This window comes from Drosophila miranda, chromosome 2 (assembly GCF_003369915.1).
Source record: "Drosophila miranda strain MSH22 chromosome 2, D.miranda_PacBio2.1, whole genome shotgun sequence".
In the NCBI taxonomy this organism is placed as follows: Eukaryota; Metazoa; Arthropoda; class Insecta; order Diptera; family Drosophilidae; genus Drosophila; species Drosophila miranda.
The window spans coordinates 17,956,088-17,969,032 of NC_046675.1; the positions used below are offsets into that span (position 1 = coordinate 17,956,088).

General features: G+C 47.5%; 1 protein-coding gene across 1 annotated transcript; it reads right to left on the minus strand.

Annotated features, from left to right (window-relative positions):
- Positions 1-2,372: 2,372 nt before the first annotated feature.
- LOC117187206 (histone H2A-like) lies at positions 2,373-2,833 on the minus strand. Its single transcript, XM_033389379.1, has one exon. The coding sequence runs from the start codon at positions 2,811-2,813 to the stop codon at positions 2,439-2,441; it is 375 nt and encodes a 124-aa protein (XP_033245270.1). The 5' UTR covers positions 2,814-2,833; the 3' UTR covers positions 2,373-2,438.
- Between the last annotated feature and the right edge of the window lie 10,112 nt (positions 2,834-12,945).

Below are 12,945 nucleotides of genomic sequence, written 5' to 3' on the forward strand. Positions count from 1 at the left end.
AGCTGAAGCTGATGCTGTAGCTGATGCTGTAGCTGGTATTGTTGTTGCAGCTTGACGAGTTGTTTTAGCGCTGCGGCTGTTGTTGCGGCATCCATTATTGCCGCCGCTGGTGCCGCCGCTGGTGCCGCTGCTGCTGCCGTCGCTGTCTCTGTTGTTGATGTATTCATTGTCGCCGTTATTGTTGTCGACGCCGATGCAGTCGCCGCCTCTGTTGTGGTCGGCGGCGGCGTTGATGCCGGCGATGACCGTGGCGACGACGACGCCGACGATGATGATGCTGATGTTGTTGTTTTTTTATTTGTCTTCTTTCTTGATTGAGATTGCTGCTGCTGCTGCTGTTGTTGACGGGCCGATTTCTTCATGTTGAAGTTCGTTTTTCCCAGATGCGTAGACGGGTAGTGGTCGGTGGTAGTGGCGGTGATCGGTGTTGGTATCAGGATGAATGGGGGACTTTCCGGATACAGAATGACAAAACATTTCAGAAAAAATAAACGGCCGTGGCAGCAACATTGGCTTCCCCATTTTTAGCGGTCGTCGTTTTCTTTCCAAGATGAATGCGATCTGCCCTAACCCATCCCCCATATAACACACCCCTCAACCACACGTCGGATCACCACTCGCTAATGTCCAGCGGAGTTTTTGGCTTCAGAAGTACCAAAAAACAGAACCAAGTACACAACACAATCACAAACACAAACAAAAGGCAAGGCCAAGTGTATGTACGTATGCTATGCTATGCTCTGTTATGGTATGTAGATGATAGCTTCGTACAGGGCGCTTCAATTTAAATAAATGCCCAGCACAGTCGAATGAATTGAATTGAATGTATGTATATATATATATGCCCAGTACAGCTTATTTCGTACAGGGCACTTCAAATGGCCGAATGGCCACAGTACGGTCCGAAAACAGTAGAACAAATCGGCAAGTGAACAGCGCAATAGACAGCACAGCACACCCCAGCCCAACAACAAACAATATACTGTGAAGGCATAAGCCTCCACAAAAGAGAACCAACACGAAAGAGAGACGCATACTACGCAGCAAAGAGAGCCAGCAGGGAAGAGAGCGAAGCGGCAGAGAAGCCGTCGATCGGTCTTACGCCCACGCAGCCGAGGGAGAGACCCGACGACGAACCATGCAGACACCCCCGAGCCGAGGCCGGCAGCCGAAAGCTGCGCAGCAGCGAAGCGGCAGAGAAGCTGCAAAAAGAAAAGCAGAGGCCTGGCACTGGCCAGCGCGGGCCAGGCTCGGGAGTGATCTCCAAGTGCTGAACCAGAACGGTTGGGAAAAAATAAACAGTGCCCCGACCCCGCGAGAAGTGAGAAAAAATATATAAATCGTGACCACCGTGACGAGGACCGGCCGCCGGACCCAAGGAAGGGAAAGCAAGGGTGAGCCACCTCACGTATGTGAGCTCTGGGGGGGATGGATCGGTGCAGTAGGCAGGGTAAGCTCAGGAGTAGGAGTTTCCAAAATGTTAAACGCGTACCGATATCCACATGGTAGCTAGTAAATTTTTGTCGTTTATTCCCCCACAATAAAAACACCCACCTCAACCCACCGGTTTTAGAACTTTCGCCCGTAGGAGTCCCTCAGCACCTCCCCCTCTCTTCCCTATTCCCTGGGGGCCCGGCGAAGTGGATGTGAGTCGTGGATCATGCGGCATCCACCAAGCTGGGCTTCCCTTCCCATACCTTTCTCCCCTGGGGACCCGGCGACGCAGATGTGAGTCGTGGATCATGCGGCATCTGCTAAGCTGGGCTCCCCTCTCCCCTACCCTTCCGACCCCTGACCCAAACCCCCTCATCCCGCCACGCATGACCCCCAACACACGTCTCTGCAGCTCTCCAAGCACGGGTTCACCCACGCCTCGATCCACCCCACGGGTGCGCCTTCGCGGCGAACGGCTCTCCCCTTAGGTCCTCACACAAAAAATTTTGCTGTGGGGAAGGACCGGGCCCTGGACAGACTGAGAAGCTGTACCTCGGCCTGAAAACTTTCTTACAATACACACAATCTCTTTGAAAATATCTCTTTGGTATTTGTTTGTGCTGTTTCGGGGGGCGGCGTATCTGAGTTTCGCTCGTGTCTCTGCTCCTTTATTTCCACTAATCTTCATTCATATATATATTTTTGTCAGTTTTTTTAATTGTCTTTTGCACTTTTTCTTTCACTTTTTCTTTTTTCTTTCACTTTTTTCCACTTTTTTTTCTCCGTATTTAATCCTTTTTCTCTTTTAGGCCCTGTACCAAAAAAACAAAAAAATGCGTGTTTGGCCTGCAGAAATATGTGCATATTATTTTAACTGATAATAATGAATGATAATAAATTATGAAAATTCTCTTAATTCTTTAGTCATAGTTTGGTCGTCCTGAAAAGGACGTTTTGGTTTATATATTGTACAAGAATGTAAATTGTTTTTGCTATTGGAACATTTATGCCTTCTTCTCGGTCTTCTTGGGCAGCAGAACGGCCTGGATGTTGGGCAACACACCACCCTGAGCAATGGTGACGCCTGAGAGCAGTTTGTTCAACTCCTCATCGTTGCGGATGGCCAGCTGCAGATGGCGAGGGATAATTCTCGTCTTCTTGTTATCACGGGCAGCATTGCTAGCCAACTCGAGAACTTCACCGGCCAAGTATTCCATCACGGCAGCCAGGTAAACGGGAGCGCCGGCACCGACACGCTCGGCATAGTTGCCCTTGCGAAGTAGACGATGAATACGACCAACAGGGAACTGAAGACCAGCACGGTTCGACCGAGACTTTGCCTTTCCCTTCACTTTGCCACCTTTACCACGACCAGACATGTTAACAGATTCCTTTTCTTTTTCACTGTTTACACACGAATGTTGTCCAAAGTTTTTAGTTTTAAATGGTTGTTTTTTATTTGTCAGTAGGAGGAAGTATTATGATACACAAATACAAATATATACAAAATATATACATATATACAAAGTGTGTGTGTGTGTGAAATGGAATATATAAAATTAGTTGTAGGGATATTTCCAATTCTTATATATAGATACGAATACGGATTGACAAATAACAAATCCGTATGGCTATTACAATATGTGTTTATGTGTGTGTTTGTGCCTTGCGATCTCAATTGAGAATCTTATCCAGGCTGGTAGAGTGTTTACAAAATTTGATGGGTATGGTTACATAATTTGCCTTGGTTGTGACAAATGAAAGCTTATAATGTTTAGAAATAGTTGTGATTACAATTGTATAAACGTATAGTTTATATTATAGAGGGGAGAAAAATAAAAGAAAAAAAACCCCTTGGTATATTCTTGGTCGTTCTATGAAATCATAATAATGAATTAACTGAATGCTCCAGCATCGTTGGGCCTGCATGCGTGTGTGTGTGTTATGAACTTATAAACTAATGATGATGATGATGGTGAACAACAAAAAAACAATGGTGGATAAACACAGAAATGGTGGCGGGGGTAATGTGGATGAGTAAATCTTATATGTAAGTATATATATAACATGAGTTTCACTAACTAGTACTGTATCTAAGACTATTCGGATCGAGGCTATTCAACTTTCTATGATAGAATATCATATTATCATCGTTATCATACAAAATGCGTTGCTGTTTAAGCATATCTAAATTTTTGATCGTAAGGTAGTGGTAGTGTTGGTGGCATTGTCGTTCGGCCAATGTCAGTGCTGTGCTCTGCACGGTGCTGTCATAGATCAAACGATTATCTTTGAGATACAGTTGATCGTTTAGACATTTGTCCACGAATCGTTCTGTGATCCTCATGGCCATATGTTTTTTTGTTTGACACTTTACGATCGAAACGATGACCGGTGATGGGCCGGCACGCTCTGCGCAGTATCTCACGTTCAAAAATGCGCAATCGCTCCATTTGTGTCGAAGTGATGTTGAACCAGGCCACATGGCCATACAGCAATAATGGTTGAATCAACTTCTTGTAAATGAGTGATCGTATTTTGGTGATTTTCTGATTATTATTATTATCCAGTGCCGATGACGGTGCCCCAGTGTTGCTGCCGCTGCTGCTGATCAAACCAAAATATCTACTCACTATCGCCATCTGTCGCTTGGCTTTGCCCAGCACCAGATCCCGATGTTTGTGAAAGTTGTGCTTGTGATCGAAGACGACACCCAGATATCTGAGATTGTCCCTGACTTGGACCTGTACACTGCCATTGATCACGATTGATGGTGTAAAGTTGCGTGCATTTCGGAACAGTCCCGCCTTGGTTGGGCCCACAATCATGCAGCATTCACATTTCGGTTCATTGATTTTCAAACGCCATTTGCGGAAATAGTAACATAGTTGGTCAATGTACAAGTTGAGCTGTACGTTCGCCGACACCTGACGCATGCCCGATGCCAGCAGCAGTATATCATCTGCGTATATGAGCGGCTGGATTTTGATCTGATTCATTGCGTTTTTCGATGGCGGCCGATAGTCGGGAAAATCGGCCAGATACAGATTGAATAGTATCGGTGCGAGCAGTGATCCCTGCGGTACACCGGCCGTTATATTCCGTCGCATCGACACGTTGCCACTACTCTGCGGACTGTGTATTGCAAATTGGCGATTGTGCAAATACGACCGTATGATACGTGTAATATGATGGCTAAAACGATACTTCTGGATCATCTTGTATAGCAGTCCGTTGATCCATACCGTATCGAATGCCTTCTCCAAGTCTAGTGCACATGCAATTGTTGGTCTTTTTCTGCTCAGATTGTCCGTTATGATGTTGTTGGCCACTGCCAGTGCATGGCTGGTCGAGTAGCCATCACGGAAGCCAAATTGATACACTTTCAGGATACGTTGATCGATCACATGTTGTTTGATGTGCCGGAGCAGCATCTTCTCGAACAGATTGCTTACCGCCGACAGCACCGAGATGGGCCGATAGGCGAGCAATTTCTCACGTTTTATGTTCGTTTTGGGTATCGGTTTGACTCTGCCAATCTTCCACGCGGACGGATAGTAACCAATGTTGTAGCAATGGTTGAAAATCATCGCCAGATGCCTCAACACTTGCATGTTACAATGTCTCAACAGAAAGTTACTGGTGCCGTCGTGTCCTTGGGATTTCTTGTTGTTTTTCCATTTCAACCAATCGAACAATTGACGGTCGTTCGTAAATCCATACTGTTGTTGTTGTTGATCAGCTGGCCAATTACCATCCGCTGTTTGTGTTTCATTCAATTGAATGATTGGCTCTTGGACTTATGGTTCATCGAAGTACTCATCAATTGTATCGTTTACATGTGCCGTGTGTTGCCTTAGTCCCATGGTTGTCATCGATATGGTGTCGTTTTGCTGATGAATTCGCTCGAATGACCATGCCAGCGCGTTTATTTTTTCGAAATCATCGGTGATGATTTTCGCCAATGGCAGATCGATCGCATTTAGTTCATCAACGGTCAGCTCGATGGCTGTATCGATTGTGTTGTTGCTACTACTGTTCTTATCACCACTCAACGATCTGATGCTCATCTTGGACGGATCGAGTGTCGTGATCTGTTTTTCCATGTTTTTCAATTTAGCAAATTTAATTTGCTTGTTAATGTCCTTGGTGATGATGGCAATCAGGTGTTTAACATTGGACCTACACTGTTCCGTTAGACGGCCATGCATACGGTGTAGTCCATGTCTGAGTAGTTTCTTGCACGCAATCAACTCACGACAATATTTACCAAGTCGAATCGTTTTTTTACGTGCCGTTGCCGTTGTCATTGTGTCTGGTGTTGTCCTTTTTTTTGGGATCGCATCCGAGTTGAGTGCCATTTCGATTGCCCCATTAAAAAGTTCGATATGTCGATCGATGGTGGTCGCATCAATGTTTCGCGTATTCTCAATCTGATTGTGATCGTGTTCGTGATCGTGTTCGTGTGTGCGCAAATGCTTTAGTATTGTTGCGTTCCACTTGATCGTATCGATCCGGCTGAACAGGCTATATTCGACCGGATCACAGTACTGCAGCTGACGGCCATTTAAATCGAGCCGTAACTCGATCCCAAGATGATCCGATGGGAATTCATCAAGGGTTGCCGCACAGCCAACACCGTGCCCCAGCTCCGGATCATAATCATCCATGTCCACGTCCGCACTGATGACCGGCAGATCCGTGGTGCACACAAACAAATCAATCGATGCATCGATGGCATTGCTGTTGTTGTTATTAATTGGGTTACGCCTCGTTGGCTCACAGCTCGGGTACAACATCAAGTTGGTCTGTTTGCCCAGCCAATCGAACAGCAATCGACCGTTTTTGTTAACATGCTTCGGATTGTAGAATGGCCGATGCCAGCTTGGGTGTTTGGCATTCAGATCACCGCCGATAATGATTGGTGTATCGTTGGCATTTTTGTTCAGTGTATGCAAAATCGTGTTGAGATCACTGGCCAGCAGCGGATCTCTCGGTCTCAAATAGAGTCCCACCACGACAATGGTTGCCATCGATTGTACTGGGGCTGTTGTTGTTGTTGCTTGTATTGGTTTTGTGTGGATTTTCAATATCAGCGCCTCGAGGAAACGCAACGATGCGAGCGGTTTGATGGTTATACAAATGCCAACTGAGCCGCCACGCGCACGCGCACCGCTACGATTCCCGATGTCTGTTGCCAACTGTGTTTGCCTCACGAACGTGTAATGATCAAGGTATACACGATGACGCTCCAAGAGCCGGTGTTCGATGGCAATCAGTATGTCTGGTTGGTGTTTGTTCAACAGATCATTTAACTCGATTCGTTTATGCTGCGCTATCAGAGAGTTGACATTCTGAGCGACGATCTTTAATTTAGTCATTCGATGTTGGCATTAGTGTCATTGGCGGTGGCGGTGGTGGTGGTGGTGGTGGCTGCCGCTATTTGGAATGCCAATTCAAACATAATGCTTTGTTTTTGCTCTTGTGTATTTAGTTTGGGATCATAATTCCGGGTGGTCTCTTTGACAATCTGTATAAATTGCGTGAAATTCATGCCAAATATGCTCATGGCGTCTCGATTTAGATCAGCCATGATCGATATCGGTGATGCCGACGATTGCAATCGGTTATTGACCGTGTGCTGTCTCAGCGCTTGGCTAATTGTCATTGTTGTTGGTATATTTTTGTTTTTGTTATTATTATTGTTATTGTTGTTGTTGTTATTATTATTGGCGGCCCGTTTGCCATTGGTGTTTGTGTTTGTATTTGCGCTAGTGCTGACATTGTCTCTTTTGAGGAGCGATGCGAACGTTTTACCCTTGCGAATTGCCGATAGGACGTCGGTTTTTCGTATTTGTCGTTCCGTTGTTGTTGTTGTTGTCATTCTATTGGCATTTAGTTTTGCTTTATGTTCGTTTTGGCGTTGCAGTGCCGCCAAACGAATTGGGCATATTTTAGCGTTTGCCGTATGCGCCCCCTTGCAGTTGACACACTGAACAATCGGCGTTTCATTATCGTTAGCGTTGGCCGTTTGCTCGTCCCGTTTCTTGATCCGGCATTGGCCCGGCTGATGTTGTTCGATACATTTGACACAGCGGTATGCTAGCTTACAATTGCTCGCCGAATGTGTGAAACGCTGGCAATTGCGACATTGTTGGATGCTATTTTGGCCATTGTTTGGTTTCAATCTTTCGATTGTAATACGACAGTTTAGTAAACTTTTCATTTTCATCAGTTTGCCAATCTGTTCGATGGCAGCGTTGGTATTGTTATTGTTATTGGTGTTGGTGTTGGTGTTGCATTTTTTGATCTGGATTAGCCAGAATTTGTCTTTGAATATTTAAACCGATATTAATTCAATTTGCGGAAATTGTTCAACAATTGCCGATTGAATCTCCTGCGAATCGTATACGTCAGTGGGAAGCTTTTTGATTAATAAAGAAATTGGTTTGAGATCTTTGGGTGTGTATGTGTAATAGTGTACATTTTCTGTGTTTAGTGTACTTATAATTAGTTGATAATCGTTTAGGTTTCTTAATTGTACGTATACTAGATTCTTATTCTTAATGTTGAGCGTAAAGTTCTTAGATTTAATAATGTTTGTGATTCTATGTGCTATTTGTTTAGAGTTTACATTGTATACGGCAATTATGGGTGGATGTTTGCCGTTATTGTTTGTTTTCGCTTTACCTGCATTTGCTGCTGTTGCAGCCGTTTTCGTTGGTAGCTTTTTCATAATCGCCGCCACTGCTGCTTGTGCTGGTGTTGAGGTTTGCCGTTGTTGTTGCTGCTGCTGCTTGTGCTGCCGCTGCTGCCGTAGCAGAGCTGTTGCTGCTGCTGCTGCTGATGTTGACGGTTTATCATCATAGTATGACGATACATACCCGGCCATCATGTGCCGGGTGCTGCGTTCGCCCAAGGTGTTGCGCACCTTCAGGCAGCTCTTCTGCGACAGGTTTCTTTTTTTTCGCCCGTACCCAGGGCGAGGACGCGGCGCTGGCACTCGCCGAATGCCACGGCATGGCTGCTGGTGGGCCCGTCGTCCTCATTGCCGGGCCGTTCAAAAATCGTCTCGGGACCGGTGGGCCTCGACTTTGCGATGGTCTGCGATGGCGCCTGAGAACCGGTGGTCGGCGTCAGGCTGGGCTTCTTGGCCAGGCGGCTGGGCTGCTGGCGGCTGGGACTAAGACTGGGACGGCGCTCTGGGGCGGCGCTCTGGCTCTTGCTCTTGCAGGCGCGCGGCGGCATTTGGCGCCGAACCACAGTCGCGGTTGCCACAGATCCTGTATCCCCCGGTATATTCCCGGCTGAAATGAGACGAAATGAGTTACGACTGTCCGATGGCCGCAGAACCGAGTACTTTCTTTACCTTTAGCTTTGCCTTCACCTTTTTTTTTTGCAGGCATTTCTCGTATCTTTTTCCGGCTTTTCCGTGTCCTGGGTAAACCTTTCGACTTCTCAAACGAGCAACGAGCAAACGAGTCGATGAAAACTGGCAATAGTTTCAGCGCCTGCTTTGGAGACTGACTGAGAAAACAGAGACAGAGACAGCCCGAGACTGGAAGAGGTTCAGAGTGGGCTTTGCTACAATCAGAGACTGGCACTAAAAGCAAGTGTATATGCCTCGCAGGATTCTGGGACCCAGTCCTGGGCGGGGCTGACCACGCTTTATGGAACATCCTGGTACCTGGTACCTGGCACCTGCGTATTGCGTATTGCGGGATAAAGGGCCCGGGCGGGCACTTTATGCCCCTCCTGTCTGCCGTCTTCTGGCGCGCTCGGCCTCGCGTAGCTTACGCATTACTACGCACGCAAAGTTGCATACAGCCTCCCATTTGCGCGTGTCTTCCAGCATCGCTCTCACCAGTGTTTCCTTTGTCAGCCTTTCTCCACAGCAGTCCTCCATACTCTCTCTCTCCGCTGCGAATCTCGCGCAGTTGAAGAGTATGTGCTCCGCGTCCTCTGGCGTTCCGTCGCAGGCAGGACACTCTCCGTCTGTTTCGTGGCCAAACCTATGCAAGTATGCTTTAAAGCAACCGTGGCCGCTTAAAAGTTGCGTCAGGTAGAAGTTTACACTCCCGTGACTTCGCTTGCACCACTCATCGACTCTTGGGATTAGGGTGTGCGTCCATCTCCCCTTCGTCGACTCCGTCCATCTGCGCTGCCACTCGGCCATTGTTTGCTGCCGCTCCCGTTGTCCGATTGCGTCCCTATTTGGCTCCGCCGGCGCTATATCTCTTCGCTGCGAGTATATTTTGGCCGCCTCCCTTGCTAAAAGGTCGATTGGTGCCATCCCAGCAATGATCAGAGCCGCGTCGTCGGATACCGTGCGGAAAGCACTGCATACTCGCAGGGCTCCCAGCCGATATGTTGCCTGAATTTTCCTCATATAGGCTTTTGTGTTGGCCGCCTTCGCTCAGACCGCTGCACCGTATAGTATTGTAGCCTTTAGCACGTTGTGTAGTAAGAGCCGCCGTCCTTGCTTCGGGCCCCTCGTGTTGAGCATTATTTTGTTTAGTGCCCTGCCCAGTGCCGCAGCTCTTATGCTCACCTGGCTGAGGTGCTCACGGAAGCATAGCCGTGTGTCAAGCATCACTCCCAGGTACCGTATGGCTCTTACGGACTCTATCCTGCAAGATCCCACGTTCACAAGCGCTGTTTCGGTTTTTTTTCGGCTGCTGATCAGGACTACTTCCGTTTTGTGGTCGGCCAGTTGTAGCCCAGCGGAGCCCAGCCACTCTCTGATTCTCCTTATTGAGGCGTCACATTTGCCTTCCGCATCCTTGAGATTTTTTGCTACTGCCACTAGTGCCACGTCGTCGGCGAACCCTATCATTTTCGTATCCTCGGGTACTTGCAGACGCAGGATGCCATCATACATAGCGTTCCAAAGTAGTGGCCCAATGACCGATCCTTGTGGGACGCCACCAGTTATCTCGTGTCTCTTAGTACCTTCTTCAGTCTCGTACATTAGCACCCGGTCCCGGAAGTAGTCTTGGACCATGCGCATGAGATGGCCTTCAACTCCAAAGCCCGTTAGCGCCCTCAGGATGCAATCCCAGTTGGCAGTGTTGAACGCGTTTCGTACGTCTAGTGTCACCACTATACAGTATTTTTTGGCACCGCCCTTCCAACGGGTGCCTTCGATTGCCTTTGCTGCAATGTCTGCCACCGTTGATAGCGCGTCTAGTGTGGAGTGGCCCCTGCGGAAGCCAAATTGCATTGGAGACAGGTCGCCCCCTCGCTGGATGGCTCGCTCTAGCCTTGTGCACATGATCTTCTCGAGGATTTTCCCCGCGGTGTCCAATAGGCATATCGGCCTGTAGGACGAGGGCTCGTCTAGCGGTTTGTGTGGCTTCGGGATCAGCACTAGCTTCTGTAGCTTCCACCGCTCCGGGAAGATTCCTTCCGCCCAGCATCTGCTGAACATCCTTGCGAACATTTCCGGGTGGAGCATAATGGCCGTCTTTAGTGCTCTGTTTGGGATACCATCTGGGCCCGGAGCCTTATCGACTGGGATACTCCTAGCTGCGGCCTTGACCTCTGCCTCGCTAATTTGCTCTAGCTCACTTTGGTTCTCCGCATACTCCTGCCTTGGTGGGATGCCCTCCTGAGGCATACGGGGGAATAGAGTCTCCACGATGTTCTTCATTTTCTCTGCTTCAACCGGTGCCTTCGGTTTCAGGGAATTAATTTTTTGATTATCACCTTGTAGGCCTTTCCCCAGATGTCATGCTCCGCTGAGTCGCAGAGTTCCAGGAAGCACTTCCGCTTGCTATCCCGGATGGCTAGCTTCAGGTCCCTGCGGGCAGCTGTGTATTCGCCCTGGAGTTGCGTATAATTTGCCCGGCCACGCGCTCTCTGGTACTGCCTGCGGGCCTGCAGGCATTTCCGTCGCGAATCCTTAATCTGCTGGTTCCACCAGTAAACCGGCTGGTGGTGACTCCTGTACTCGTAGTGTCTCTCCATGCTCGCCCTGCAGGCGTGCAGCACTGCCTCCATCACTCTGTCCGCCTCGCTAGAGGCATCGGCCGCTGGCGGTGGGGTGACCAGGTTCGCGGAAAAGTCCGCTGTGTTGAGTGATCCAGCTTTGAAGCCCATCCTTGCTACCTGGGGGTTCCTTGCCTGGCGGGCTCTGCTGCCAGTGGTTATTTCGCAACATATTGCAGAGTGATCGCTTGCCGTGTAGGTATTGTAGCATACAACGTATAGCGATACGCTATCATAACGAGCTGATCTTATTGTAGCGACCAGAGGAGCACGCGCTGGTTCCGGCTTCTATTTGTCGTCGGCAAGGGGGGGGTGAGGATTTACCACTGTGCTACCTGCTCGCATTGGATACCTATAATAATATTGATTTCGCGTGCTGTTTTCCTCCCTAACACATGATCGATCGGACTGGACATACAGAAAAGAAATTACCAAGAGTGACAAGCTATGCACACATAGAGGTTGCTCTGCAAAGAAAACAGAACATGCTGAAGTACGGGTTGCGCTGCTGAGTAGCTGTAGGTGCAGCAGCGTTTTGCCCACCCTACCTTGACCATCTGGGCCGCAAAGCCATATTAGTGGCCGATGATCCCTAAAACCCCCAGACTCACTTCATTTCCATAATCCACTCGGCATGGCGCCCTAAAATAATTTAGTTCACTATCGATTTCATTTTAAAACTTATTTATTGTTTCACACAGGGGCATTTCCCTACTCTATTTAAACTCCCAATTGACTCAAAAACTAATTTAGCGAACAACAGAATTCGATATTATTTCAGGTTGGAAATTAAAAATATACTAATAATAATTAAAATAGAAGAATTATAAATAAATAGAAAAATACCAAAAAAAAGAATTAATTATGTATATAATATAAAATAAACAGTATATGTATATAGGAGGTAGCCGCTAAACTGGCATACAAATTTAAAAGAGCATTTATGCCAACAACAAAAAACCCACGGTTACTGTTCTTGCTATCTCTTCCGGCATGTGGATCTGCCCAACTGATTTACCTCTCCCCTTCCTTCTTTCCTATACCTCTCCTTCTCTCACGCTCATGTATGCATTTTATTTAGAGTAAAGCAATATTCTTTCACTTACGTGCCATCCATCTCCAAAAGCGCTTTTGTCGAAGACGATCCGCTTGCTGTAATTGCTGTAAATGTAATTTTATTGGGAGAGCACAACAACAACGAGGGGGAACGTTGTGAGTTGCTGCGGAGACCGCAACTCTACATTTATACCCGATACTTAGTCAGTATTGCTCTCCTCCGGCAGACGCCGCTAATATTGAACGATACGACAAAGAGTGCGTGCGAGAGAGACAGAAAATCAGTCTGAGCGTGACGTCGGGCGCTGCGTAGCCAGTGCAAATTGATTTGTTCCTTTTGGCTATAAAAATTATCTGATCTGATCCAGATTCAGCAACCTGATAGATATGATCAATACTCATTTTGAGTATCGGGTATAAAAAGAGAAAAGAAGAGAAAGAACAAGGCGCGCAGAGGCTTTCGGG